This window comes from Homalodisca vitripennis, chromosome 4, assembly GCF_021130785.1.
Source record: "Homalodisca vitripennis isolate AUS2020 chromosome 4, UT_GWSS_2.1, whole genome shotgun sequence".
Classification (NCBI taxonomy): Eukaryota; Metazoa; Arthropoda; class Insecta; order Hemiptera; family Cicadellidae; genus Homalodisca; species Homalodisca vitripennis.
In genome coordinates, this window is record NC_060210.1 from 20,751,996 (window position 1) to 20,779,376 (window position 27,381).

Sequence of the window (27,381 nt, forward strand, 5' to 3'; positions counted from 1 at the left end):
TCTTTCCCTTTTCCTTTTCGTTCCCTGCTTTACTTCTTTCTGTTCGTTATTTTTGTACGTATTAATACCTCCCCCACCTGACGAAGAGGATAGATTCCAATCCTCGAAACGTGATGTTACACCTGTCACAAGCTATAATAATGGCAAATGTCCGTAATCTTGTTATCCTTATACAACGCGTTTCGAAAAATACCAATGCGTATCTTGTACACTGTTTCAGACGCTGAGAATGGATTGTAGACTCACAGATACGCGATAACTACACAAACACAGACATACATTACATGGACGCTTTGTTAAAACAGATTGTCTTGCTCCGAGATTAGATTAAGTGGTAGCTTCGTAAGCGTGACTGGACTCGAGAAGCATATGAGGTCGGGATTGGTAAGAAGTCACAGCGACTGTATATACTCATGCTCTGAAATACATCGCAGAATTTGCCAAATTCTCCAATAATTTCAATCATTGGCTGAAGCAAGGAAACCACAACGCGTTGTGCTCGTATATATTCTTTTCATACCTATAGAGCGTCATGGGTAGAAGAGAATTTCAGATACTTTAACTCTATTCTGTCTTACACATTTTATCAGCATCCATAAACAAATCCATTCCTTTTCATCTTCGATCAAATATGACACAATGTAAGTAAATTTAACCTTCAAAAAGCACACTTATATTTCTGTCCTACAAACAGGCACACAGGGGTCTACTGGTCTCACTATAAAAACACGCTAAAATATAAATAAATTACATTTATATAAGTTTTGTTTGTTTCTTTAGATTATTAGTGTGTTATATATTAGTTAAAAACAATAAATATAATAATTATAAATTTGCTGTCGTAAATGCTGTAATTTTGAGGGAAAATGTAAACGTTTTGAATATAGCCATGTGTATGAGTTTTTTTTTAAGTTTTAGATGCAAACCTATATAGTACTTTTATTGTATGTAGAAACAATATATGCACGCATTTATTTAAACACAATTATGACTTATCCTAGAAAAATCGCAAACATAGACAAAATTTAACCATGAAAATATAGGTTATAACTCCATACACCGGTTTTATAAAGTTTTATAATTCTTTTTATTGACTATTAATTAAAAACAGTTTTTTTGTCAATAAGGAAAATATGTAAATTATTATAAATAAATAACCATTATTATTATAAAATATTATAGACAATGAGGAAAACTGAATCTCAAACGGCACCAAGGACTCCAAGACAAATAAAGTTGTTTATTACTCAGCTAACACCTGGCACATAAGAAAAAATTCTCTACGACAAACTTATACTGAGAAATTAAAAAAAATAATTTATGTCTCTCTCTCTCCTCCCCCCTCCTTCCCCTCTCCATCCCTCCCTCCCTCTCCCTCTCTTCCTCCCCCCTCTCCCCATCCACGCCATGGGTGAAGGATCTTGGTTTGACTATAAACTCGAGTTTGACTTGGTCTGACGCTGTTGCGGAGATTTTTAAACGGGTTTTCGCATCTATTCACTCACTCAAACGTTTACAACGATTTTTACCCGAACATATCAAGCTGCTCTTACTAAATCACTTGTACTTCCACATTTCAATTACTGTAACTCAGTGATCAATGAGATGACTGTAGTACTTAGTGAGAAGCTGCAAATAACTCAAAACTATCGTATACGTTAAGTTTACGATGTGGGACGGGAGCAGCACATCACACCGAACTATATTCAAGTCAAATATTCTAAAAATAAAAGATCAAAGATCCATCAAAATTCTTAAACTAGTTAATATAATATTAAAATTTGGTTTTCCAAGAGATTTTTTGGAATATTTTAAATCTGTGTCTCATGTAGGTGTAAGAAGCACTCGCTGTGGCTCATACATCCTGAGAATGCCTCAGCACAGGACTGCAGTGTTTGATAAGTCCTTTCATGTAATGGCTTGTAGGTTGTGAAATGCCCTTCCCCAAACAATTACTTCCATCGATAGCTGTTCCCGGTTTGTGGCGAAACTGAAAGATATGTATCTTAAGCGGTTAGCCGAGGCAGGTCCGGTATGAGGTGCTGTGGGCGTGACACTGCCAGAGGGGTGAATGTGAGATTGTGTGTGATAAAAGTTAGGACTAATTACCAATAACTACTTTAGTTTTTGTATATATTAACAGTATAATTTTATTTTATATGTTTTAGAATTACAGAACCCTAGTTATTAATTTGTTAAATTGTAATTTGATCATGTTGAAATATTTAACCACATTATTTAAATGTAATAATTTCTTTAATTTTTTAATTCTTAAGGCAATGTTCTTAATTAATGTTTTAAATTTTACGTTGTCCCAGGTTAAGTGTAAGAAAGGGCCATGCGGCCCTAACTTTGCCTGTATAAAATAATTCTTCATTTCATTTAATTTTCATCCCTCCCTCTCCCACCCCCCCCTCTCTCTCAGAGAAATATTTACCCTCCAATAAACAAGCCTCAATGCAACTTATTAATGTAGGATCGGAAAGGATAGTAACGTATGTGTTGTGGAAACTGTAAAAGCCTTCGCACACATTACCGAACACGAGTTAAAAGCTAACGCTGTTACAACACATTGCGGTGTAGTGCACTAAAACTAACAGCGTTTGTTGTGCCCTGTATATCATCTCAATGTGTCCTCCTTTGTTGCGCTTACTCTGGTAATGTGTTGGTCGGGAACATTTGTTGACAACTTGCCTCGTCCTTCTCCCCTCCTCTTGACAAATAACCCCAGGATTAGTATAATGTGACGTGCCTTTATACCTTAATATGAGTTTACGTTAATACTGAGTATATCAGTTTTAGAAGTTTAAATAGAACTGTGCACTATTGGCGATTCAAACATTAATTCTTTTAAATATTACTAAATGTTAATAAAAAACAAAACTTTTCCAAATTGTTTATTTTTTTGACGAGGCCTTTCGAAACCGAAGGTTTCATCATAAGTCGACTGCACAAATAAATATTTACAATATTTTTTTTGTAAATTAATATTAAAATACCATATGGCGTAAATATGCAAATACAACAATTTTTGGAAATATTTCAGCCCGTATTAAATAAAAATATATATAATAGATATGACTACAGTTTAATTTTTGAATACATTGAGAAGGGAGAAGACTGGAATTTTCAACAGTGGCTTCTTCATTGTTTATGAGTTTTTCCTTATTTTCTGTTTATGTGTAGTGTTTCTCAAACATTTAAGTTAATTGGTTTTGTTACTTCTTTTATTAAATTTACAATTTGTATTGATGTTCTGTGTCCTGATTCAATGCAGTGCTTTGCTACAGCAAATTTGTCAACTCTTCCATATTTTGTGTGTGATAAATGCTCTTTAAATCGTGTTTTTATTTATATTTAATCAGATTTTTATTTATGTTGCTTGCCTAACATAAATTGTGTCACAGTCATCACATCCAATTTCATAAATTCATGATTTATTATCATTTGAAATTTTGTATTTAGGGTTTCCTAAAATTTGGGATAGTCCGTTGCTTGTTCTGTGAGTGACAGTTTTATTGGTATCTTTTTTAAAAGTTTTGCGTATTTGGTTCGAGGAAGTGCTGTATGTTGTGCAAATAAATTCATGTTTCAATTAATTCTTTTATTAAGGTACAGGTATGATTTCCCCCTTAGTTTGGAGAATTATATTATACAGGTTTAATAAATAATTCACCCCCAAATAATGTTTTTATCATACTGCACAAATAACAACTGTTTGCGTTACTTAAAGTGATTGTTTTTCATTACCTTACAACAGAGATCTGGAAAATAACTGACGGACAATTCAAGTTCTTTTCAGTGCGTTACCCTCAAACTTTGTTATTGTTTCAGTATGAGTAAATGTAAAAAACACAGATGTTTGTGATATAAAACTCGACAGTATTATCCTAACCCTAATAATATTGTAAATGCGAAAGTGCCTTTGTTCGTTTTGCTTTCAGGCGTAAACTATTTAACCGATTGTACTGATCATGGACATTGTTACGGCCCCTGAGATTGGAGCATATTGCTATTTCGAAATACTGGTCTTTAAAGTGTCGAAAAATAATTGGTCTCTAAAATTATGAACTATGTCAAATGTAATCGACTGTTCTGTGTAAACAGTGATTATTATTTTCAATTGGTTTACATTTATAGTGAGTAAATTCTTTACGGAGTAACTATTATTTTTCATACCATTTTAGATTTCAGCGTTTAGGTAAGTACTCAACTACCTTAAAAAATGTCCTAAAACATGATGGTCAGTATTTGACTCCGATGACTCTCTTTGAAACAGTCGGCAAGAACTATACTAGATGGAAATTCTGGACTGTGCTTTTAAAATACCAATTAAACTTTTAAAGTACCAATTACAAATTTAAAATTAATTAAAAAAAATAAAACACGATTGCGCATTGAAAATAACCACTTTTGCTCCTAGTGGTGACAACTGTTATTAAACAGTTTCAGATTGAAAACGAAACCTTCAAAACATTCTCAAGTTTGCCTTTTAAGTTATCAAAATTACGAGTGATGTCTCAACTAACAATTTTCGAAGAAACCGCATTTAGTTATGCATAATTGAAAAATAGACAAAACTCCAACAATTTTGGCACCAACCAGAGGCATTTGTTTTATTCCTAGACAATTAAGATAACTAAATAAAAAATAGATTCTAAATGGGAAAATTCTTTTAGTTGTGACAAATACTTGGAAAGTAAACATAACCTAACAATGCTCAACGCTGCAAAAACTTTCCACAATAAATTAGTGTTACAATTTATTGGCATACAAATATAATAACAAATACTTTTCTGCTTCCAATCTTTCTAAACGAGCATGGACCGCACTGTAATCGATTAAATAGAAATATATCAATCTTAAACTAACGTTATTTTAGTTATATTTGTAAAATTATTGTCAAACTATTCATTATTTCCACATGCCACTTCATATAAAAAAGTATTTAAGTCTTATTATAGAAACAGTGCTTAAAACCTTATGGTTGCTGGAGGTTCAAAGTATACTTAATTCGTGGTTTATTCATATTCTTATGAGTTGAACATTTAGTTACACATTCTTAAAGGTCTGTGTTCATTCTTTTTCATGTCGTGAAATCCTGAATTTATACGATTTAAACCGAACTTTGGCATATGAGATATTTTAATAATATGTAATATTTTTCGATAATGGCACTCAATTTTACACATTTATTTAAGTAAATTTGTATTTCTATTGTCATGCACTAAGTAGGCGATATTTTATGGGTGTTAATAAGTAGCAAACACTAAATAAAGAATAGTTTGAGAATTTTCCAATACTTACTTTTATAAATAAACAATTTTATTATTGAACATCAACCATACGACGTTTTTGGTAAATAAATTACTTGCCCTCTGCTCAAGACGAAAAATTTCTTATTCGTATGAGGGCTTTAAATCTTTTGATACGTCTGAAATCAAAGAACTGTAACAGCAAGACGATGCCGGAGAGAAGGAATCACATTTAACAAGTCGGTACAGTGAATAGTACTCTTGGATTGGTTGAAGAAACATTCCTGAAAACTTTTAAAAGCCACTGGTTGACGAAGGTGGCACATTTGTTAAGGGAGAACCCCAGAAAGCTCATAAGAAGGGGTTCCATTCACCGAGCTTTTATGGAGAGATGAAAAGAGAAGCCAAACAGAATGGCTGAGCTGACGACTCTGTATTTTTTATTCACAGAGACTTACTCTTTTGACTCGTCAAACTTCCACTAATCAAATTTTGCGCTACAACCGTAACGAGATGGTACGACATTATTGAGGCCGCGTAACATTCATTTGTCATAGATTTTAAAGAGTGCTAATTTCCATACATTAATATAAATAGATTTCAACAAAGCAAAATAGCATTAAAAAATTTACCAATAGTTTCTACTTGTTTTCGAAAAAAAAAACACAACATATAATAGGCCTAATAATAATAATAATAATTATTATTATTATTTTTGCTTAGACAGTAAAAATGGTGTGTAGCAATAAAATATTAATATATTCTATAATTTCTTTGTGTGAAGTTTGTTTTTGACGATGGAAGGATTGTGAAGGAATCAGGATTTTCCGGACATTCTCCATCGTTCAGTGATAAAAAAAAATCAGTAACGCTACGTTTCGAGATCTGCAGTCTGATCTCTTCTGCAGGTAAATAACTAACCTAACTTTTTTCTGCCAGCTTGTTTCTGCCGTGACGATCGACATTTGCTATTAGCCTCCGGTCAGTCGTAGGTGGTTGTTCAGCGAATGCAGACCCTATTGTGACCTGTGTTATGTAGGTCAGTTTTAATAATTAGTGCTGTGTTTAGTTTTTTATTAAGTGCATGTTTTAGAGTTACTGATGTAGACACACAACATGGTAGTTGCGATTCCTGACTTGATATGCGTGTCACATCGCTCTGGTATGATTTGTTTGTTTTGACCTAGTTTGTAGTTATGTGTTAGGTTAGTTATTTACCTGAAGAAGATATCAGATTGCAGATCTCGAAACGTAATGTTACTGATTTTTTTGTATCACTGAACAATGGCAAGTGCCAGGAAAAATCCTGATTCCTTCACATACCCCATAAACGTAGTTCTACAGCAATTTAAATTGTGAATACGTATATTTTATTACCTTCCAGAGACGAACGTTAATATTGATAAATAATAAATTCAACAACAAAGTAGAATGTTTTAATTTATTTTTAAATGTTGGCTCATAAAATTTATTGCGTATATATTCAGGAAGTTTATTCAAACGCAGTATTGAAATTAGTGAGGGAAGTTTTTGAAACCCGTTGTGCAGACCTATAAGTATTTTAAAACTGGTATTGTCATCACGAAAACCCTTTCCTAGGGTTAGATTACTTTTACATTTTACAAAACAGTACTGCTTCATAAAAATAAATACGTGCAAGTGTTAATAACAATATATTTATAAAGGAATCTCACATATATTTGAGTCAGGCTCAACGGGATAACCCACACGACTCAAATGACTAAAATTAACATTATTCGCGCATATCTTTGGAAACATTCAGATAACAGATTTTGTAGGCTGCTCTTTTTCTATCAAAATCTGCAGAATCCCTATATTTACGAATTTACTCATGACAGAAGATGGTAGACAAGTGGTTATTACATTTTATAGTCATAATGTATACCTGTCTTATGATGACTCATATTTAATTTAAAATAGCCTATTTTTAGCCAGTAAATATCATGATTGTGCTAAAAGCTTATGAGAATTCAATGGTATATTGAAGTACTTTAGATAGTCTACTGGATAAAATACCAGTTATTAATCAGCGAAGATACAAATTATGTATGTAACTGGAGATCTACAGTGTGCCTTGGTTGTTGCAGTGAAGATTGTCTTCAAAATGGGAAAGGATATTCGGCCTCTGTATGAACTCATGACTGCCTCCCCGAAGAAGGTGCTGAATCGGTGGTTCGAGTCAGAGCCCTTGAGAGCTACCCTGGCCACTGACGCTCTGATAGGTACCATGGCCTGTACTGACACGCCTGGTGTAGGGTGAGTACCACCTGCCTACTCTTAATGCGGTTTAAAGGGTCTGCAGGAAGGTCTTGCACTAGGACCGTGGGTCTGGAGGAAGTTCCTGCACTTGGACCGACTATGGGTCTGCAGGAAGGTCCTACACTAGGACCATTTTTATTTCTTCTCCCGATTCTGCTGGGTGGATGTAACGGTGCGGTGTTCAGCGGGAGGATCGTGAGGGGAGTTCCCACATCCATTTGAGAAAAATATTTCTTGTAAAATTCCTTCTACAAGGGTGTACTTTTAATAATAATCTTGATAAAAAACACAATTTTGCACTTCTTGGAATTTAAGTTCTAAAATCTCAATTTAAACTAAATATGTGTTACAAGTAACAAAATTGAGAGCTTAATTCTAAATGCACAAGTCTAAATCACTATAAAGAGAACATTAATAGTACAAGGAAGTTTGGAATAGTTCTCGAAATTTTTGTTTTAAAAACTGTATTTGTATTACTTAACATTGAAAAAGTAAAAGGTAGAGCTTACCCCATCCCCCGTGAACGATGAGATGATGAATTTGGCCCCCAAACCCAAGTCTACGAGGGTCCCTTGTATACGCTACAGGAGAGAGGGTAGAATTGCTAAGTCGCAAATAGAGACACCAGTTTGGATGATTTGGGGAGACATAAATAGTCTTTGGGGGTAAGATCTGATTAACAACGTTGCAGTGTTGCCAACAAATGGAATTTATAGAAGTAAATCGCACCTAAAAAGGCACGCACAGTATGTTAAGTATATGGTATAAATAGTAGTGCAACTGAAGAAGAGATTGTACGTTAAGAAATAAAGGTATAAATACAATTATTTATATAAGATCACAATACAATGGTCGTACAATTTTATAAGTAAAATGTATATTTTAAATCACGCGCTCCGTTGGCCAATCATTATATTTTAGTGTAGAAGATTTTACATCTAGGAAAGCGTGGGGAAGAAGACTTGTAGGTAAGATGTGTTGAAACCAACGACAGCTAACTTACACCTGATAGTGACATCAACCAGTGTAAAATAACATAAAGGTCGGGTTCGTCATTAGTTATATTGAAAACAAAATCCCGTACATAATAAACTATTACTGCAAATGTCTTAAAACTCAATCCTATCTAATGTAGACAAATAATGCCGGAAGGTACAATCTGTATAGTTTGCACTATTAGAGTCCGTCCCGCTGGAAGAGAATTACCTCAAGCGGAATGTTTTGGAATCGCTCGTCTAGCGATTTTTACAGGCGTCCGCGTAGACGTTATCAGCTGCGCATGCGCACGACAGACACCACCCCGCCAGTTCCTCGCTAAGTCAGTGGTTTCTTTATTGGTCGGTGAACCTGTGTTATTTGAACCTCAATTATTATTGGTTATAGTAATTTTGAGTTTGCTTTTTTGATTGATTGTGATTACCTATTCAAATTATTCTTTACCTAGTTTAAAATACTGTTTGAATCCCTCTTCGTCCCTCTTTAAGCCAGCCACAAATTGGTGGAGTTTACTAAATGATTTAAGTTTTTTTATTAATGGGGCGTACCCAATGTTTTCTTTCGCTAACTGAATACAGTAGGACTGTATTTTGGTCATCACTGCTGGAACTGTCAGCAGCAATCCACGGTATACTTCTCACAAGACCACTGTCACACCAAGGTACACTAAATGCCATTATTGCAATGTGAAGATCGCAACTCAACAGAAAGACGAGATGCAAAAACATTCGCCCGTTCACCCGCTGGATGGACGTTTGCGGTGTGAGGTGGTACCCCGTGGACGTACAAGACATAAAATCCATCCATCAGATGGTTGGAAGTTCGGTGTGAGACGGGCTTAAGAAACCGAGATGTCACGGGTTCGATTCCCTAGGAGGTTATCGGAAATTTGCATATGCGTTTGTACAGTTTTATCCTAAAAATTGTTGGTAAAATGAACTAAAATGTCACAGCGTCGAACGAATCCATAAAAAAAAACACAAAAGTAATAGCACTAATAACACTAATAGCACTTGTAACTTCTCAACTATCCATAAAAATTTACGTCATTTCAATAAAACACATTTCAATGCACAATAAATAACAATGTTTCTATTGGATGGATGACCACGTATCCCAAAACGCTAGTCAAGGACGTCTGAAAGTAACACCTGATATTGGCTGTCAGAAGTAAAATGTATATGGCAGTTTATTTGCTTGACGATATGTATAATGTATATGCCTATTAAATAACACGAATCCGTGGAATTGGCGATAAAAAGTTTCAAGAATCAGTGTGGGATAGTCATAGCAGGAATGGGCAATAGCTTCTTAATAGATTCAATGCAGCATAAATAGTGCAATTTTGAAATAAGTATGAGCTAACAACAGTGATAAGTGTTACATTAATTTTAAAGGATTCAAAATATTTTTAAGCAGACTGAATCGTGACTTCTAGAAAACGTACAATATTTCGTACATAAAAATATTTCGAACTTTTATACTTCATTATTTAAATATTTAAAAGCCATTCAATGTACTGGAAAAAAATAAAACGATTTTGAAAGCGTACCAACTATATCTTTAAAACGAGACTTCTTCCATAACGATAGAAAATAACGACGTAAAAATGAATTTTATCGTTGTTCTTGTGTGGAACAACTCAAGGTCGTTTTACTAAAGCCGGCTTTTAATTTATGTAGGTTCTCTACATAAAAAGTGCAACTAATAATATGTAAATTTAGTGCCAGATACATTATGCAAAAATATAACCAATATAATACGTTAGTAAATGTGATTTAGCGTTATGTTTAGATCCATTTTTAAGATTTTACAATAGTCTTCTAACTATTACCGTAGGTAATAATAATTCATTACTAACCAACACGGTTGTTTTGTAAAATAACTCATGTTTGCCATGTTTGATGAAAAAGTAAAAAAAAAAAAAATAGCTTTTGCGTACTTAACAAAATTACACAATATACCAGGAACATTGACGTGGAGCCTCTTTGTTGTCTATTCCTGTTCATAGATGTTCTATTTACAGTGAACCATTCACAGTCTCTGCTTGTCGACTCTGGAATAATCTCTCGGATCATATCAGAGGTATTCGTAGTCGGGAGCGGTTTCGGGGGGTGCTTAAGGACCATCTGTTTCGGGCCTCGTCGGGTTGATATCGTGGCATAGGGTATGAGACGATGGCTTTGTATGAATAGTAATGGGTAAATGTCTTTTAATTTCCTTCAAATTTAATTTAATTTATTTATTTTTAATTTAATGAAGAACCTTCTTTTCATCTCATTATTTTATATGAATATAGATCATCATTTTGAATGTAAAAGAGTAATTTAGACTGTACTGTGGCTCTGTTTTACACTAAAAGTATCGTTTATAAATTTGCGGTTAGGTGTAAGAGAGAGGACTTAATAGTCCTAACCTCACCAGTTGAATATGTTTTTCTTTGTGTTCAATAAAGACATTTTTCATTTCATTTCTTTACATTAATGTTTGTTCATAATTTATAAAAACACAATATGTACGTGAAATAAATTACTTTATTAGAAAGTGTCAAGCAGGTTAAACAAACCAAAACATATAACCCACTGTTGAGATATACAGTTAAAGATGTAATAGTGGACAAGATGTGAAACCCCAAATGAGATGCAATGTTATTTAATGAGAAAAGGTAAACCAGGTCAGGTTGCCATGTTATTATGTTGAAATCCTCATTCCCCTGGCTTAGATTCTCACCGGGAAACCGAGTGGTTTATAGGCCCTCCATTGTCATCTTACAGCAATATCGTACACTTGACTCGCCATTCCTCCATTTTAAAGCTAATCCATCACTAAAATACACAGTGGCAGTTGTTTACCGTCTATTCTTTATTCGTTCCGGAAGCGTTCTTTACATTCGAAATGAATGAGTGCACTGCTATATATCAAGAGTAGGCTACATAACAATGCTTTTTCTACGTTAGAAAATGTTTCATGTTTTACTGCCGATTGCAATGAGACGGAATACTCATACAAATATTACTTTGATTTTGGTTTATTATTGAAAGTAATGAAAACCTATTTAGATGAACTCTCGTATATAGGACTGTCTTTATTAAACCACAGTGTTAGAAAGCGAAATCGTGATTACAAATTTAATAAAAGGCAAGAGCACATAGAATAACATGTCGCTGAAATATAATGATAAATTACTAGTCTATATCTTATCTTCTCAAGATAAACAACAGAAGAAAATCGGACAGATATGCAGCCAAGAGAAATTTTCCAGTTTCCTGAGAGATGCAAAATTTAAAATTCATAGCTCAATTCGATCGCAAGATATCCTGCAGACGATTAGGCTTCACTAACTCTCTGCCAAATCCCACAGAGGGACATGCAAAATCTTCAAATCCTATCATTTTTGTATAATTATATATATATATATATATATATATATATATATATATATATATATAGGGTGTCCCGTAACTCTCGGAACAAAGGTATACCACGTTATTGCTCATGTCGTGGTAATAAATAAATAAATAAACAAATAAATAAATAAATGTCAAGACAAACATATTTCACCATATGAACATAGGTCACTGATGCTTAGTTTCCTATTTATCTGTCTGACCGTATGCGTTTTTTTTTAATTAAAACATTAATATATTAACAATAAGTTTATTTATACCAAATTTGGTTCAAATGTTTATAATAACAAGGCCAATAACAGAAAAAGTTATCATGAAATTATCTTTAGTATTTTCAAAATGGCGGCTATTAAAGCTTTAAACATCTTAAAAGCCAGTAGGGTTTCTCAAGAACTACAAGAATAACAGTTTTTAGACGGTATTATCTAATGACACAAAAATGATTTAAATCGAATAATAAATAATTGCTTAGGAGCAGAGTACTGTAACAAGACATGGGCCACACTGAGAGCTGCCGTTTATTTGTTGGCTATTCGCTAAGAACCTCAATGACTTTTTTCAGTAACAGGACCCAAATTTGGTATAATTAAATTTATTGGTTTTTGAGATATTAACTTTTTAATAAAAATAAATACAGATGGGAAATAAGCACCGGAGATCCATATTCATATGGTGAAATATGTTTGTCTTGACCAGAGCAATAACGTATATACATATGATCGGAAGACCAAATACCTGCCAATCGATTTTTATTTACATTTAATTAAATTTGTATAAATGGCAATAGCCGAATTTATTTTTTTCAATAAACATTGAATCACAAAAAGTACAAACTTGCTCTGCCGGGACACAAACCCGGATCTCTCACTTGCCGGGTGAAAAGTCGTGAAATACGGCAAAATACAAAATAATTGAATCGTAAAAAGTAAGGGCTCTGTGGTGGAATGGTAGCACATTCACCCGGCAAGTGAAAGATCCGGGTTCGAATCCTATCACTCAGGAATCTAGCACAATTGGTCTTTTGTCTGCTGGGGAGATCTAAACATTTATTTCTGTGTCTGACTGTAGTACGAACAATAAGCATGCCCGCTAATAATTGTATCAAATTTTCAATGTTACACAAACAACAGAGGTATTAACTAGTACGAACAATGAACATGCCTCCTCATAATTGTATCAAACTAGCTGTTTCCCACGGCTTCGCACGCTTTTCGTAAGCTTTGCCCGTGTATGTGTACTTGTTTCAAGTGACTCATATTATTTCCAACACCGACGTACAGTTTGCCTTGAGAAAACAAAAATACTTGCCTATTTTTTTAAACCTTTTACTGATAGAAAATAACACTGTTCTTGGAAATTGTAAAAAAGATATATTTGATCAAAAATTTGACATTTGTGACACGTTGTAAATGTCAAAAAATGTTTGTTTACATAGAAACGTCAAAAATATTTATGTTTACTTAGTTACTGTCAAAAATAACAACAATTTTTTGTCGCATTATATATGTTTACAAAGAACAGCTGATTAAAAATTTGAAAAGACTCTTTCACTTAATAACATATGTTTGCTGCAATGCATTTCTTACGGGTATTTCTGTAACCAGTGGGGCGGAATCCTGAATCGGGAAAGGGATAAAAAGTATCCTATAACCTTCTACAGATCAAGACGAACAAATTAAAAAAAAAATTAGGCGAATCCGTCCAGCCGTTTGTGAGTGATGCTGTTACACACGAACAGTTTCATTTATATATATATATAGATTTTCAATGTTACACAAACAGCAGAGATATTAATAGTACGAACAATGAACATGCCCGCTCATAATTTTATCAGATTTTCAATGTTACACAAACAACAGAGGTATTAACTAGTACGAACAATGAACATGCCCGCTCATAATTGTATCAGATTTTCAATGTTACACAAACAACAGAGGTATTAACTAGTACGAACAATGAACATGCCTCCTCATAATTGTATCAGATTTTCAATGTTACACAAACAGCAGAGGTATTAATAGTACGAACAATGAACATGCCCGCTCATAATTTTATCAGATTTTCAATGTTACACAAACAACAGAGGTATAAACTAGTACGAACAATGAACATGCCTGCACATAATTATATCAGATTTTCAATGTAACACAAACAGCAGAGGTATTAACTAGTACGAACAATGAACACGCCTGCACATAATTGTATCAGATTTTCAATGTAACACAAACAGCAGAGGTATTAACTATTACGAACAATGAACATGCCTGCACATAATTGTATCAGATTTTCAATGTAACACAGACAGCAGAGGTATTAACTATTACGAACAATGAACATGCCTGCACATAATTGTATCAGATTTTCAATGTAACACAGACAGCAGAGGTATTAACTATTACGAACAATGAACATGCCCGCTCATAATTGTATCAGATTTTCAATGTTATACAAACAGCAGAGGTATTAACTAGTACGAACAATGAACATGCCCGCTCATAATTGTATCAAATTTTCAATGTTACACAAACAGCAGAGGTATTAACTAGTACGAACAATGAACATGCCTGCACATAATTGTATCAGATTTTCAATGTAACACAAACAGCAGAGGTATTAACTATTACGAACAATGAACATGCCCGCTCATAATTGTATAAGATTTTCAATGTAACACAGACAGCAGAGGTATTAACTATTACGAACAATGAACATGCCTGCACATAATTGTATCAGATTTTCAATGTAACACAGACAGCAGAGGTATTAACTATTACGAACAATGAACATGCCTGCACATAATTGTATCAGATTTTCAATGTAACACAGACAGCAGAGGTATTAACTATTACGAACAATGAACATGCCCGCTCATAATTGTATAAGATTTTCAATGTTACACAAACAGCAGAGGTATTAACTAGTACGAACAATGAACATGCCCGCTCATAATTGTATCAGATTTTCAATGTTACACAAACAGCAGAGGTATTAACTAGTACGAACAATGAACATGCCCGCTCATAATTGTATAAGATTTTCAATGTTACACAAACAGCAGAGGTATTAACTAGTACGAACAATGAACATGCCCGCTCATAATTGTATAAGATTTTCAATGTTACACAAACAGCAGAGGTATTAACTAGTACGAACAATGAACATGCCCGCTCATAATTGTATAAGATTTTCAATGTTACACAAACAGCAGAGGTATTAACTAGTACGAACAATGAACATGCCCGCTCATAGTTGTATAAGATTTTCAATGTTACACAAACGCAGAGGTATTAACTAGTACGAACAATGAACATGCCCGCTCATAATTTTATAAGATTTTCAATGTTACACAAACAGCAGAGGTATTAACTAGTACGAACAATGAACATGCCCGCTCATAATTGTATAAGATTTTCAATGTTACACAAACAGCAGAGGTATTAACTAGTGCGAACAATGAACATGCCCGCTCATAATTGTATCAGATTTTCAATGTTACACAAACAGCAGAGGTATTAACTAGTATGATCGCCGAGCTGCACGATTTGTCTGTAAACCCATTATTGATATTCCGCTCACACACTCAATCTCTAAGCTCCGTCCTCCCATCAAATCAGACTTTGTTTCATATCCCGAAATCTCTGTTGTTTACATGGCAATCCGCTTATCGGCAGCTACATCACTGCTGCGATAGGATAATTGATTAGCTGCATTTTAGATAGTCTAGTGCAGTGTATCAAGTCATGTGAAACTGCCACTGTTATTCTAGATTATTTAAATGTTTGCATGCCAAGACTAATTGTATACGACAAGGTAGAATTAGGCCACATTGTGCCGTAACAGACCTCGCCGAGGATGCAAGAGATCAAATCCACAGCTCACTCTATTCTCGAGATGTCCTGCGGATATACGGTAGGACACTCATACCAAAAAGAAGTTGCACGAAAATGAGGAATAAAACTCATTCTTGAGTAAATAAAGTTCTATGCTAAATTGAAAGTGTACATATGAAATATTTATCGACATATCTTGCCACGATACGTTCAGATTGTTGTCCTAGATTAGGTATAATTTCAGTGTTAAAATAATAGAAGTATATACATCGAGGCACTATAAAATAATGTTGTATGTGTTGGGATAGTTAATATACATGTATTTTTATCTTACGTGTTTTATATTTCAAACACATGTTTTACACAAAATATCGTGCGAACCCACAGATCTTAGCCAATTATTAATTGTTGGAGTAATGAATCCTAGTTATCTGCAGCAACTAAGGGTTTTAGCTTATGAAATAACTCATAACAAGTATTTGACTTTCGTAATTTATTTTTTTCCATAACTTGTCTTCTCCTCTTTACAACTGATAGAGGATTGCCAGAATACCACATCGACTTTCTTTGCACCAAATTCTATAGATATCGTTTACTTATAATTTATACCTCAATACCACCAAAACAGAGCGCGACATTATTATGGAAATTAGATTAATCTTTACACGCACGATCGAATTAAATTCAAGCTGGAGAACGGTAAACTTTATTACTATCAGCTGTTGGCATTGTACCTTACGACCACCCCAACTCTAAGGTCAACTATTGTTACCATAAGATGTTTGTATTCTTTCTTATAACCTTCTCCATTTCTCCAGTAAACTATTATTACCATTAACTATTTGTATTCTTCCTTTTAAACTTTTTCTATTTCCAGTAAACTATTATTAGCATAAACTGGTAGAATGTAGTATTCCTTGTTTCAACCCTCTCCATTTCTCGTGTCAACTATCATTACTATGAACTGTTTGTATTATCCATTTCAACCCTCTCCATTTCTCGTGTCAACTATCATTACTATAACCTGTTTGTATTATCCATTTCAACCCTCTCCATTTCTCGTGTCAACTGTCATTACTATGACCTGTTGTATTATCAATTTCAACCCTCTCCATTTCTCGTGTCAACTATCATTACTATGACCTGTTTGTATTATCAATTTCAACCCTCTCCATTTCTCGTGTCAACTGCCATTACTATGACCTGTTTGTATTATCAATTTCAACCCTCTCCATTTCTCGTGTCAACTATCATTACTATGACCTGTTTGTATTATCAATTTCAACCCTCTCCATTTCTCGTGTCAACTATCATGACTATAACCTGTTTGTATTATCAATTTCAACCCTCTCCATTCCTCGTATCAATTATCATTACTATGACCTGTTTGTATTATCCAATTCAACCCTCTCCATTTCTCGTGTCAACTATCATTACTATGACCTGTTTGTATTACCATTTCAACCCTCTCCATTTCTCGTATCAATTATCATTACTATCACCTGTTTGTATTCTCCATTCCAACCCTCTGCATCTCTTGAGTGAACTAGTATTACCCTAAGTAGTTTGTGTTTTACTTCCGATCCCCCTCTATTTCTCCAGTAATCTATTATTACCATAAACTGTCAGTATTCTTCCTTCCAGCCCACTCAATTTCTCCGTTTCAATCTTTGTTGCTTATTTTCGGCATTATCTATTTCATCTCTAATTATCATTCATTATAGGATGACAAATTTAGCGGTGAAAGACTTTTTGTTAATAGTTAATATTTCTAGTGTATTTTGTGTCGGTCTGTAGTTTTGAAAACTGGGGCAACTGAGACTTTGCATATTTGTATTTTCATTTTGAAAATTGGAGATACATAATAAGTTATAAATATTAAAATAAAATTGTAAAACAAAACGAAATAACGCTGCCAATTTCAACATTTATTTGGATGCAAAACAAACAGTTTCATTAAAAGATGTATTATATTATGATTTAATTTGATAACCAGAAATACTTAAAAGACACTTTACCAACCATTAATATTTGACACGGGCTTAGAAAATGATTGTCAGTAAAAGCAGTTATTATAAAGATAGAGTATAAAAACACAAAAGTTTAATTATTTATTTGATCAGTGCAACAACATTAACTCAACTGCGGAACCGTAAATAAATTAGACCGGAAGTAACGGTCTAACATTTTCAAGAGATATAAATAGGTAAACGAAAGAAATATCATACGTTAATAAAACAAATTTTGAATTGGGTACAAAGAGTAAATAACTTTGTATAATACAAGGAATATTAATTTCTAAAATCTAAAATTTGTAGTTAATTGTGTAATTTAAAAATAAAAAACAAATTAAAATTGTAGAGGATAATTTATATATACTTAAATTTATACCATCCGGATGTTGATCTATTTCTTTAATATTCAAATATATATATATATATATATATATATATATATATATATATATATATATATATAATTCATCGGGTCTAACTCTATTTTTGATAATTGAAATATCTCAGCTGGAAATAGATTACAAGGACTAGTAGTAGATACTTTTTGACCTAAGTAGGTCCTAAGAAACAACATACATATCAATTTCCTTTCAATTCATAATTCTTTATTGCCAGAGAACAAATACAAAATTTGTTTAGTCATCGTCATAAATAAGTGTAACTCTATAGACTTACCAGTAAATTAAGTTAATGTTTAAATTGTTTTATTTCAACAATTGTATACTTAACAAGATAACAAAATAGGCTAATCTTCATATAAAATAGACAATGTCAACGCCCAGTGTTGACAAACGCCTTGATCAACGCAATAAGACATACTTAACTATGGAACTAGAAATACTGGACAGAAAGTGAATTTAAACAGATGGAAGTTGACACTTTTGGATCGTTAGAGTTATGAGAAGTCTGTATGTATATATTTTTCATAAAAATCCCAAAATAGAACCAGTCTAAACTTTTGACCTGCTATTTTTACTCTTGTTCGAAAAATATCATATGGATCAATCATATTACATCATAAATGCTTTCATTAATATGGCTATGCACTTCGATTTTGAGAATTGCGTGTGAAACCACGGGTAATAGAAGATAACTATTGGATAATGTTCCCGGGGTACTTTAGAAGTGGAAAAATAATTATAGTATTAATGTAACACAATACAAATTTAACTGACATGAAATAGCTGTTGACACTTTTAAGCCTTCTTTGATGTATAAGTTCGTGACAGAGGCTGGAAGTTTGTTAACATTTAAATTTTATAAAATATTAAGGTGAATGCATTGGAAATACTTTGTTGGGAATTTGTTTTTTGAAATGATATTTTAAAAATGTAATAAACCCCACCTTGTTAAAAATGAGTGAATGCTTGTACATAAGGTAATCAAAAATGATTTGCTTCCTTAACATTGTGATATAGCATTTTTACAGTGCCTAAAACAGCGGAATACACACTAACAGGCCTCAACGAGTCATTCTTTCCGAGAACTGAAAAACAGCAATACTTCTATAACGCAAACATTATTATATACGATTATTTTGAAATGTTGCTTAAACTTAGTGAGGATTTCCACCTTATATCGGGAGTAGATATTATTAGATCGTGGTAGGCTTCTCAATCCTATGTATTTATATTATATTCGTAGGGACAATAAAGTAGTTACACTATGGCAATGGAAATAGTTGAGACCGAGAAAGATTGCAAGAGCTGGAAGAAGACCCATTTTGACCGAATTAGGTTTCTGAAAACTTCATGTGCATACAGTGTGTTCCAAATGTTATGCACAATTATATAATTATATAATATAATATAAAAACCTAATTTTTGTATGGTTATATGAAGGGAATTTTTGTTATACTATTCGTATAGTTGGTAAGCCTGACTGATATTTCATTGCACTCACTTTTAGATACTGCTTACTTGAATATAGAAATTGTCAGCCGTCAGTCTCAAAATTAATTTTTTGTGTCATAATTTATGTAACATGGAAAGTTGATCAATAATTTTTTTTGTGCTTAACGAATTGTTCTAATTTTAAATTCTAAATATAATAAGATTTTCTTCAGTAAAATAAATATATTAAAAAATTTAAATGATATTATAAATTTAGAAAAATAAATACTTTACAATGGATTTATGTTTTGAAGTTCATATATGTAAGAATTATAATAAAAGTGGCTTGAGAATAAATTGAAAAGCGTACTCGGTGTTCTCAAACTAACACAAGGAACTCCTTCTACAACTATCCAGAACTTACAGAGAAACTCATAGGGAACTCACGGTGCTACGCTCGAACTTGAACGGGGCTCAGGGAGAAGCCCTTTTAACCCTTTCCCTATACAATCCTTAACTCAAAATCTCAAACTGTGTCTCTATTGAGTTTTCCTAAAACCGGATACAACCGGTTCTTCTTACCAATTAAAAACTGTATTGCTACACACAAGCTCACGTATTTGAATGCGAAAACCAACTTAAAATTGGTTTCATGAGACAAATATAAAATTGCATTAAAAAAGTACAACTGAAAGCAGTCGACTCTGATGTTTTAAATCATCAATATTTTAAAACTCTATTGTATTGTTTAAAACTCTATTGTATTGTTTAAACTACAATTACAGGTAGACGGGGTTGATGCCACATTGTTTTACATAATTAAGCTACCAACAGTCTACGTACATATCACATGTGGTATCAGTAGTTTAAGTAAATTCCAAATGTACTATGCTCTGTGCACATGACATTACACCGAGAAGAGTTTGATGTGTGGCCTGACTATCCAATTTCGAATATCAAGGTGTATGAACATGATTCGTACTTGACAGGTCTATGAATAATTACGTTGAGTTTCATAAGTTTTCTATTTAACTGAATTGTCACGTACTCTTTACTGTTTCCAAACATTTCCAACCAATTTCTTATAACTACAAAACATACGATACAAATTTATTTTTTTCCACTTTGCATTTAAAATGCTGACGGTGAGGTAATCTAATAAATCAAACATTGCGTACCAGTGAGTTTGGCAGAGAAAATGATCAGCACAATTAATATGTTTATTTATATAATTTTGCACTTAAATTCGGTAGGAATGCGCTTATCTACACTAGTTATTTTCTATTTCGACATAAGATTACGTTAAACGTGTCCGGTTCAGAAAAGACCCGGAACTTGTTTTAACTCAAAATAACAGTCAACAGTATTTGATAATACAAAAAGCCCGTCCATATGGAATATAACAGTGTAACATCAAAAGTTAAAGGAAAAGTACGCGCTAAAGCGCACTGAACGAGTTAGAGAAGTAAAAGACTTTTGATGAAAAACAATTTTCATTAACTGTGAAATTGCAATGCATTGTGTTACATGCACAGAGGTTTAACAAAGCTATGCAGGGTCGAGGTTTAAACAGCGTCCGTTACTTTGGCACAAAACAGTGTAACACTTCTTTGTGATTTGGGCGTGTAACCTAATATTAAAGTACGGTGATTGTAGTCCAAGATTAGGAAAGTTAAACAACGTGGAGATTTAAACGTCGGTCATTGCGTTGGCACAAAACAGTGTAACACTTCTTTGTGATTTAGGCGTGTAACCTAATATTAAAGTACTGACGGTGATTGTAGTCCAAGATTAGGAAAGTTAAACAACGTGGAGATTTAAACGTCGGTATTTGTTTTGGCGCAAAACAGTGTAACACTTCTTTGTGATTTAGGCGTGTAACCTAATATTAAAGTACTGACGGTGATTGTAGTCCAAGATTAGGAAAGTTAAACAACGTGGAGATTAAACGTCGGTATTTGTTTTGGCGCAAAAACAGTGTATCACTTCTTTGTGATTTAGGCGTGTAACCTAATATTAAAGCACTGACGGTGATTTTAGTCCTGGGTTAGGAAAGTTAAACAGCGTGGAGATTTAAACATCGGTCATTGCTTTGGCACAAAACAGTGTAACGCTTCTTTGTGATTTAGGTGTGTAACCTAATATTAAAGCACTGACGGTGATTTTAGTCCAGGGTTAGGAAAGTTAAACAGCGTGGAGATTTAAACATCGGTCATTGCTTTGGCGCAAAACAGTGTAACGCTTCTTTGTGATTTACGTGTGTAACCTAATATTAAAGCACTGACGGCGATTGTAGTCCAGGATTTGAAAAGTTAAACAAAACGGAGATTTAAACGTCGGTTTTTGCTTTGGCACAAAAGAATATAAAACTTCCATTTGGTATGGGTGAGCAACTATTAAATATTTATACTGTATTTTGGGATTTAAAAAGAATATAAATCCAGTTTTGTGCGACTTGAGTGTAATAATTTTGACTGATTAAACGAGAAATTGCAAAGACATTACCTTTAGTTTTACTCCATAAGTTCAATGTTGAAGATTTAAGATTCAAGAGTTAAGATTTTATTAATCACACAACACATAAACATGCCTTTATACTCGTCATAGAATCATTGATAATTCTAAAAATAAATATATAAACAATAGAAAAAGAAGTCAGCTAAAATAAAATAACAATATTCGACTTAGTAATAGATTGAGCAATATAAATCCTACAGTCTAAAATGCCATTCATAAAAAAAACAGGACTACACATGTGCCGCATTTAAGTCAAAGAATTCTGTAGTGCTATAGAGAGTTGACAAGAAGAAAATTTTGCAGTCTTAATTTATACTTTTTAGTAGGCAGATTCTTCATATCACTTGGAAATCAGTTGTAAAATGTAATAGCAGTGAGCTCATAGCTTTTAAGAGTTTTAAATATTATTTATTAAATTTAATAAAAATATTGTTAAACTTCAATCACATATACAGCCTGGAGTTTTATCGTAGAACTGTGAGAGACGTATAATTTTAAAGGTGTTGTAGAATTTAAGAAATAGAGGTATACGGTGCTGGTGAACCAAAAGATGTCACGAGAGATATAGTAAAAAAATGAATCAATAAATTATGTTGAATAATTACTTTTGAACTTTCGGAGGACCAGTCGGAGTTTCCTGTTACCGACAAATTCTAAAAGGAAACTTGATGAAGGAATATTTCTAGGAATGCATCATAAAGTCACTCACCGAGTGAAGTTTATCTTTCACGAGTACCACAAGAGAAGTCCCTGGAGCAGGCGCTCGAGAATGGAGGCAGATACAGAGAATTCCAGGATTTAGGGCTCCAGAGGCCCACACTGACGGACAGTCCATGATTGCGGGAGAACATACACTTCAGCACGCACAACGTGGCTCATAAAAGGTGAACAAGCCATAACCAAATAGGTAACACAATACAGGAGAATGTTCAGGTTGAGAGGGTGAGAAGGGATATCCTTGGATTGGTGGTGGATTGACCTTGATAAATTTAGGCAGAGAGAATCTCGCTCGCTCATTGGTTAAACTTAAGTAAATAATTAATTAAATTATAAATATAATTCATATTTAAACAGGTGTGATAAATACACATCCAAACTCTTTTTAGTTTTTCTTGTAAAATGTAAACTGTATGAGTGTTTAAGTGCTGAGGTACAAAATAGTTTGAGATTGTTTCTAAACAACGAATAAAAAAATACCGAACAAACTAAAAAGCATTTGGATGCGTATTAATTACATCTTTAAATTGACAAACCTCCCGTAATTCTTCGATTAAAGATGAGTTAGTAAATGTGTTTGAAGTTAAAAATTGTAGGTACTGAAGGAACTAAAATCAAGATGGCCGCGGGACATTTTCTTCTGTAGCCTACTTGTGTAGTTCGGTCAAGCGCCGCAATGAGCGTGCGCTACAATCCCGGCATCCCTTGCGAATAAGCACGTACAGTGCAGAATCTGTAGCTAGTACAGTTCTAGGACTTTAGCTGCGCGTGTGACCTAAATTGTGTGGTGATAGGTGGTAGGGGTGGTGGTGGGGTAGCATTATGCGCTGCGTCCCGAAAACATTTCCTGTGACTCATGGGTAAAACCCTCCTTTCAGTAATCGTATTGACCCAAATAACTCATCACACTCACTACAATCAGTCTGTTTTGTGACAGTGCTGATATTTTGTGGAATTAAATAATAAGAGAATACCAAATAATAGCAATAATAGGACTTTTCCTTGTTTTTCAGTTGTTATAGTGTTGTTTAACGTATTTTTTAAAAATAACGTATTTATCAATACTAGTCTGCAAATCGAAATCGTAAGTTTAAAGTCGTTAAAGAGATTGTTGCGCCTTCATCTCAGCGGCTAGCACGTAAACGCAACCCGCCACACGATAGCGTTTATTTGTTGAAAGGGTAGTATTAGGACTCTTCGAGCACAGCTAAATTCCTCCAACACTGCTGCCTTTAAGCTAAAGATTATGGAATTTATCTCATGAGTGTTATATGGTCACTGATACGTTTTTGAATACAAGACAAATGTTACCGGCTGAAAATTATTGTTAACTTTGTGAAGTGTAAAGTGATAGTGCGAAGGTAAATTGCGAAAAAGTGTCAAGTAGTTAAGGGAGCACGTGAAAAGGTTCATTATACAAAACGTACAGGTCTACCATATGTGATTAGTGAATAACGGCGTAACTAAGAATTGGCTTTGGGGGATGCATTTTATTGAAAAGCATACCTCACCAGGGGTATTGAATAAATCAAATTGAAATAAATGAGGTATACTTAATTCAAAATAAAACTTTTAACAGTTTTATTTCAAAAAAGTTAAAATGCTGTTATTCCTATATTTTTATATTGTTTGGAGAGGGATCACATCCAATAGATTTAGTAATTACGATTAAAACAAACATTTTTGAAGACAGAGGATTCATGACAACCCCTCTCCCAAAGGAATCCCATGTAATGCCTATGTCAACCTTTATAAAAGTGTACCTGAAAACTAAAATTATATAATTGTGTTCTCAACAATCTGATAAATGGGCTAAAACAAAAGAGAGTGTATGGTTGGTGGTTGCATTGTGATGAATAAGGGAGCGAAGGGAATGTTTAATCAAATTATCACAGGAGATGGAGACTTCTTATATCTTTCTAATCAAAACAAGTCTATATAATGGTGGTATAAAACCACCATATCTATGACAAAAAAATTAGCAAATTTCAAATTAGCCTCACGCGCAAAATTAATTAAAAAATTCATAATAGAGACGATTAATAATGAAAACGGGTTTAAAATATTTAAAGCGGAGAAAAAACATGGGTCGCCTTACAAGTTTTCTAGCAAACTAGTCCTTCTATATGCAGTTTGAGCGAAAAGATTATAACCAGGATAGACGACCGACGTTTTATAATGCACACGGCTTTATGTATTCATAAAACATGGAGAAGTTATATCACTATTCAAATAACATTAAAAGTGTGTATTACGGGTTTAGTACCCTTTAGAATGGATTAATTTAGTAAATTAATAATTTAATTGGTGCAGGATTTTTAAACATTAATGATATATAAAATTAAAGTATACTGGTATTTATTATGTTGCGAATAAACGAGATTTCTTCCAAACTTATTAGTTTATTATTATTACAAATAAACATTTCAGTCATATTTTTCAACACCGTTGTATTAATAAGGATTAAAATTAATTGCTATCGTCAGTCCAAAATAATGATTAAGTTTTTGTGAATGTACGATTTGGAATTACACTTTGTTCAAATAAATTTAAAATGACTTATGAGTATAGATGGTATACAATAAGTAGACAATATTTATAAGGCAGAGAGGCTAACCTAGCCCTAATAATGAAATTCCAGCCTATTAAATATAGGTTATTTTCTAGGATATTGGCATATAAAAAAAATAAAACAGTAGTTATTAATATGAATATTCCTCTGCTACCATTATTGAACAATTTTTCATTGAAATAAATTAATGATTTCACAAATCAGACGTGGTTCAAAATATGTTTGTCGTATAAGACTATTTTTTTCAAGATCGGACTATTTTCTTGTCAGAGTGAGAGTGAATTTAGTGGAAAACATTAAAATTGTACAAACTTTATCCATTCTAGTTCTTTGGTTTATACGGCCATTGTCATAACGTACACCAAACGTTGCTAAGACATTTAACATCTCGGTCACGCTCTGGAGAGTCATCTTCAGTCAACTGACGTTAAACCGAAACTGGCAATAGTCAGCAGTCGTCTGCTAACAAGGAATACAGCATAAAACTGTCAAAAAGTTGGCAACCTGTAACACGAAGCCATATTGATTGTAACTGCTCGGTGGTTGGTTAAGATTCAACCAATCACGAGAAAGCTCTGCTCCTCCAACTCGCCTGACCGCCTCACTGCAGGATTATAGTAGAGACCACGAAAGAATGCAGTTGGTGGCGGCCAATACAATGAAACAGGCCGAACGACGTTGCCAAACAACGTGTTAACTGCCAACAGACACGGCGCTTCTGTTACAGCGTAGAGGTGGGCCAAACGGCTACTTGGCTGTAACTGCTACATCGACTCCGGCTACTTTGAAGTAGCGGTTACAAGTAGCCGCTTCGGCTACTTTCGGCTACTCTAGATTTCGGAGCTGAAATCCTTGTTTATTGTAGCGATTACTTGTAGCCATGTAGCAGTAGCAGTAACTGTAACTATGTTCAGTTTGGTTTTTGTTAATGGAATAACTACATTCAAATATTGCTTGAAATTTAATTTTTTGTAACGTTCAATTTGAGTTTATGGTTATTATAGCTCGCCAAACTTAAAATCTTGGCGTTTACCACTGAGTTTGTAGCGTTTGCCACCATGCGCGCCAGTGTCGTACTGCTTTGTCACATGTCACCACTGCAGCAGTAGCAGGGAGCGCGCTAGTAGCTGTAACCGCTTTATGGCCCGATCCGAAGCGGCTACTTTCGCACCAATCGAGTAGCGGTTACAAAGTAGCGGTTCCAGCTACTTGAAGCCATCTCTATTACAGCGGGGAGCAAGTTAGGCAACGTCGCTCAGTCCTCATTGGCTCCTCCAAGGTCATGCGCTAAATAGGCTCCTCCCTCAACTGCACTCTCTAGTGGTCCCTACTGTAGGTCTGTTTTTGTTATTTTTATAAAACGCGTTTTCTCTTCGATCTCAACTTATATGATACATTTTAACTTTAGTATTAACTTTATACTTTTTAATAAAGCAAATCGCCAGTGAAAACTGGAAGAGCCTCGATATATCTTATTACGTTTTGAAACCTTTGTAATAACACTAAAAGGACATAGTTCAGTCAGTAGTTATCGAGATCTCCGGAATAGAAGTCATGCTCGTGTATGTCATGCACTAGCTGTCCCAAAGCGATCTTAATTTTGAATACTTGAAAATTTGAAAACTGTTTTTAAGAATACGTAATAACAACACTTGATGATGTTTTTGATTGGTTTCAAAACCATGCTCTCCTCCTCCCGATATAAGGGGTTATTGAAACCCGAATATGTTTACTGGGTTCTCAAATAAAAAGCCTTGATGAGACAAAACCAATGGAAGTAAAAATAAAACTTTCTGAAGAATCCATCAAAATTGTGTATTGTTTGAACGTAACCAAAATTACAACTTCGATTAAATGCTATGTTTGATGAAGTCACCATTTTTACCTCCAAGATCTATTAATGTAACACGGTGGAGTTACTGTTAAGGATAGTTTAATATTCTAAAAATATAGGGGAGAG

General features: G+C 33.7%; 1 protein-coding gene across 1 annotated transcript in view; it reads left to right on the forward strand.

Annotated features, from left to right (window-relative positions):
• LOC124359022 (pyridine nucleotide-disulfide oxidoreductase domain-containing protein 2-like) overlaps window positions 1-27,381 on the forward strand; it is a 186,177-nt gene that overhangs the window by 25,085 nt on the left and 133,711 nt on the right. Inside the window, exon 5 of the mRNA XM_046811369.1 lies at window positions 7,364-7,532. Within this exon, the coding sequence (XP_046667325.1) occupies window positions 7,364-7,532 (169 nt within the window). The remainder of the gene's footprint in view (window positions 1-7,363; window positions 7,533-27,381) is intronic.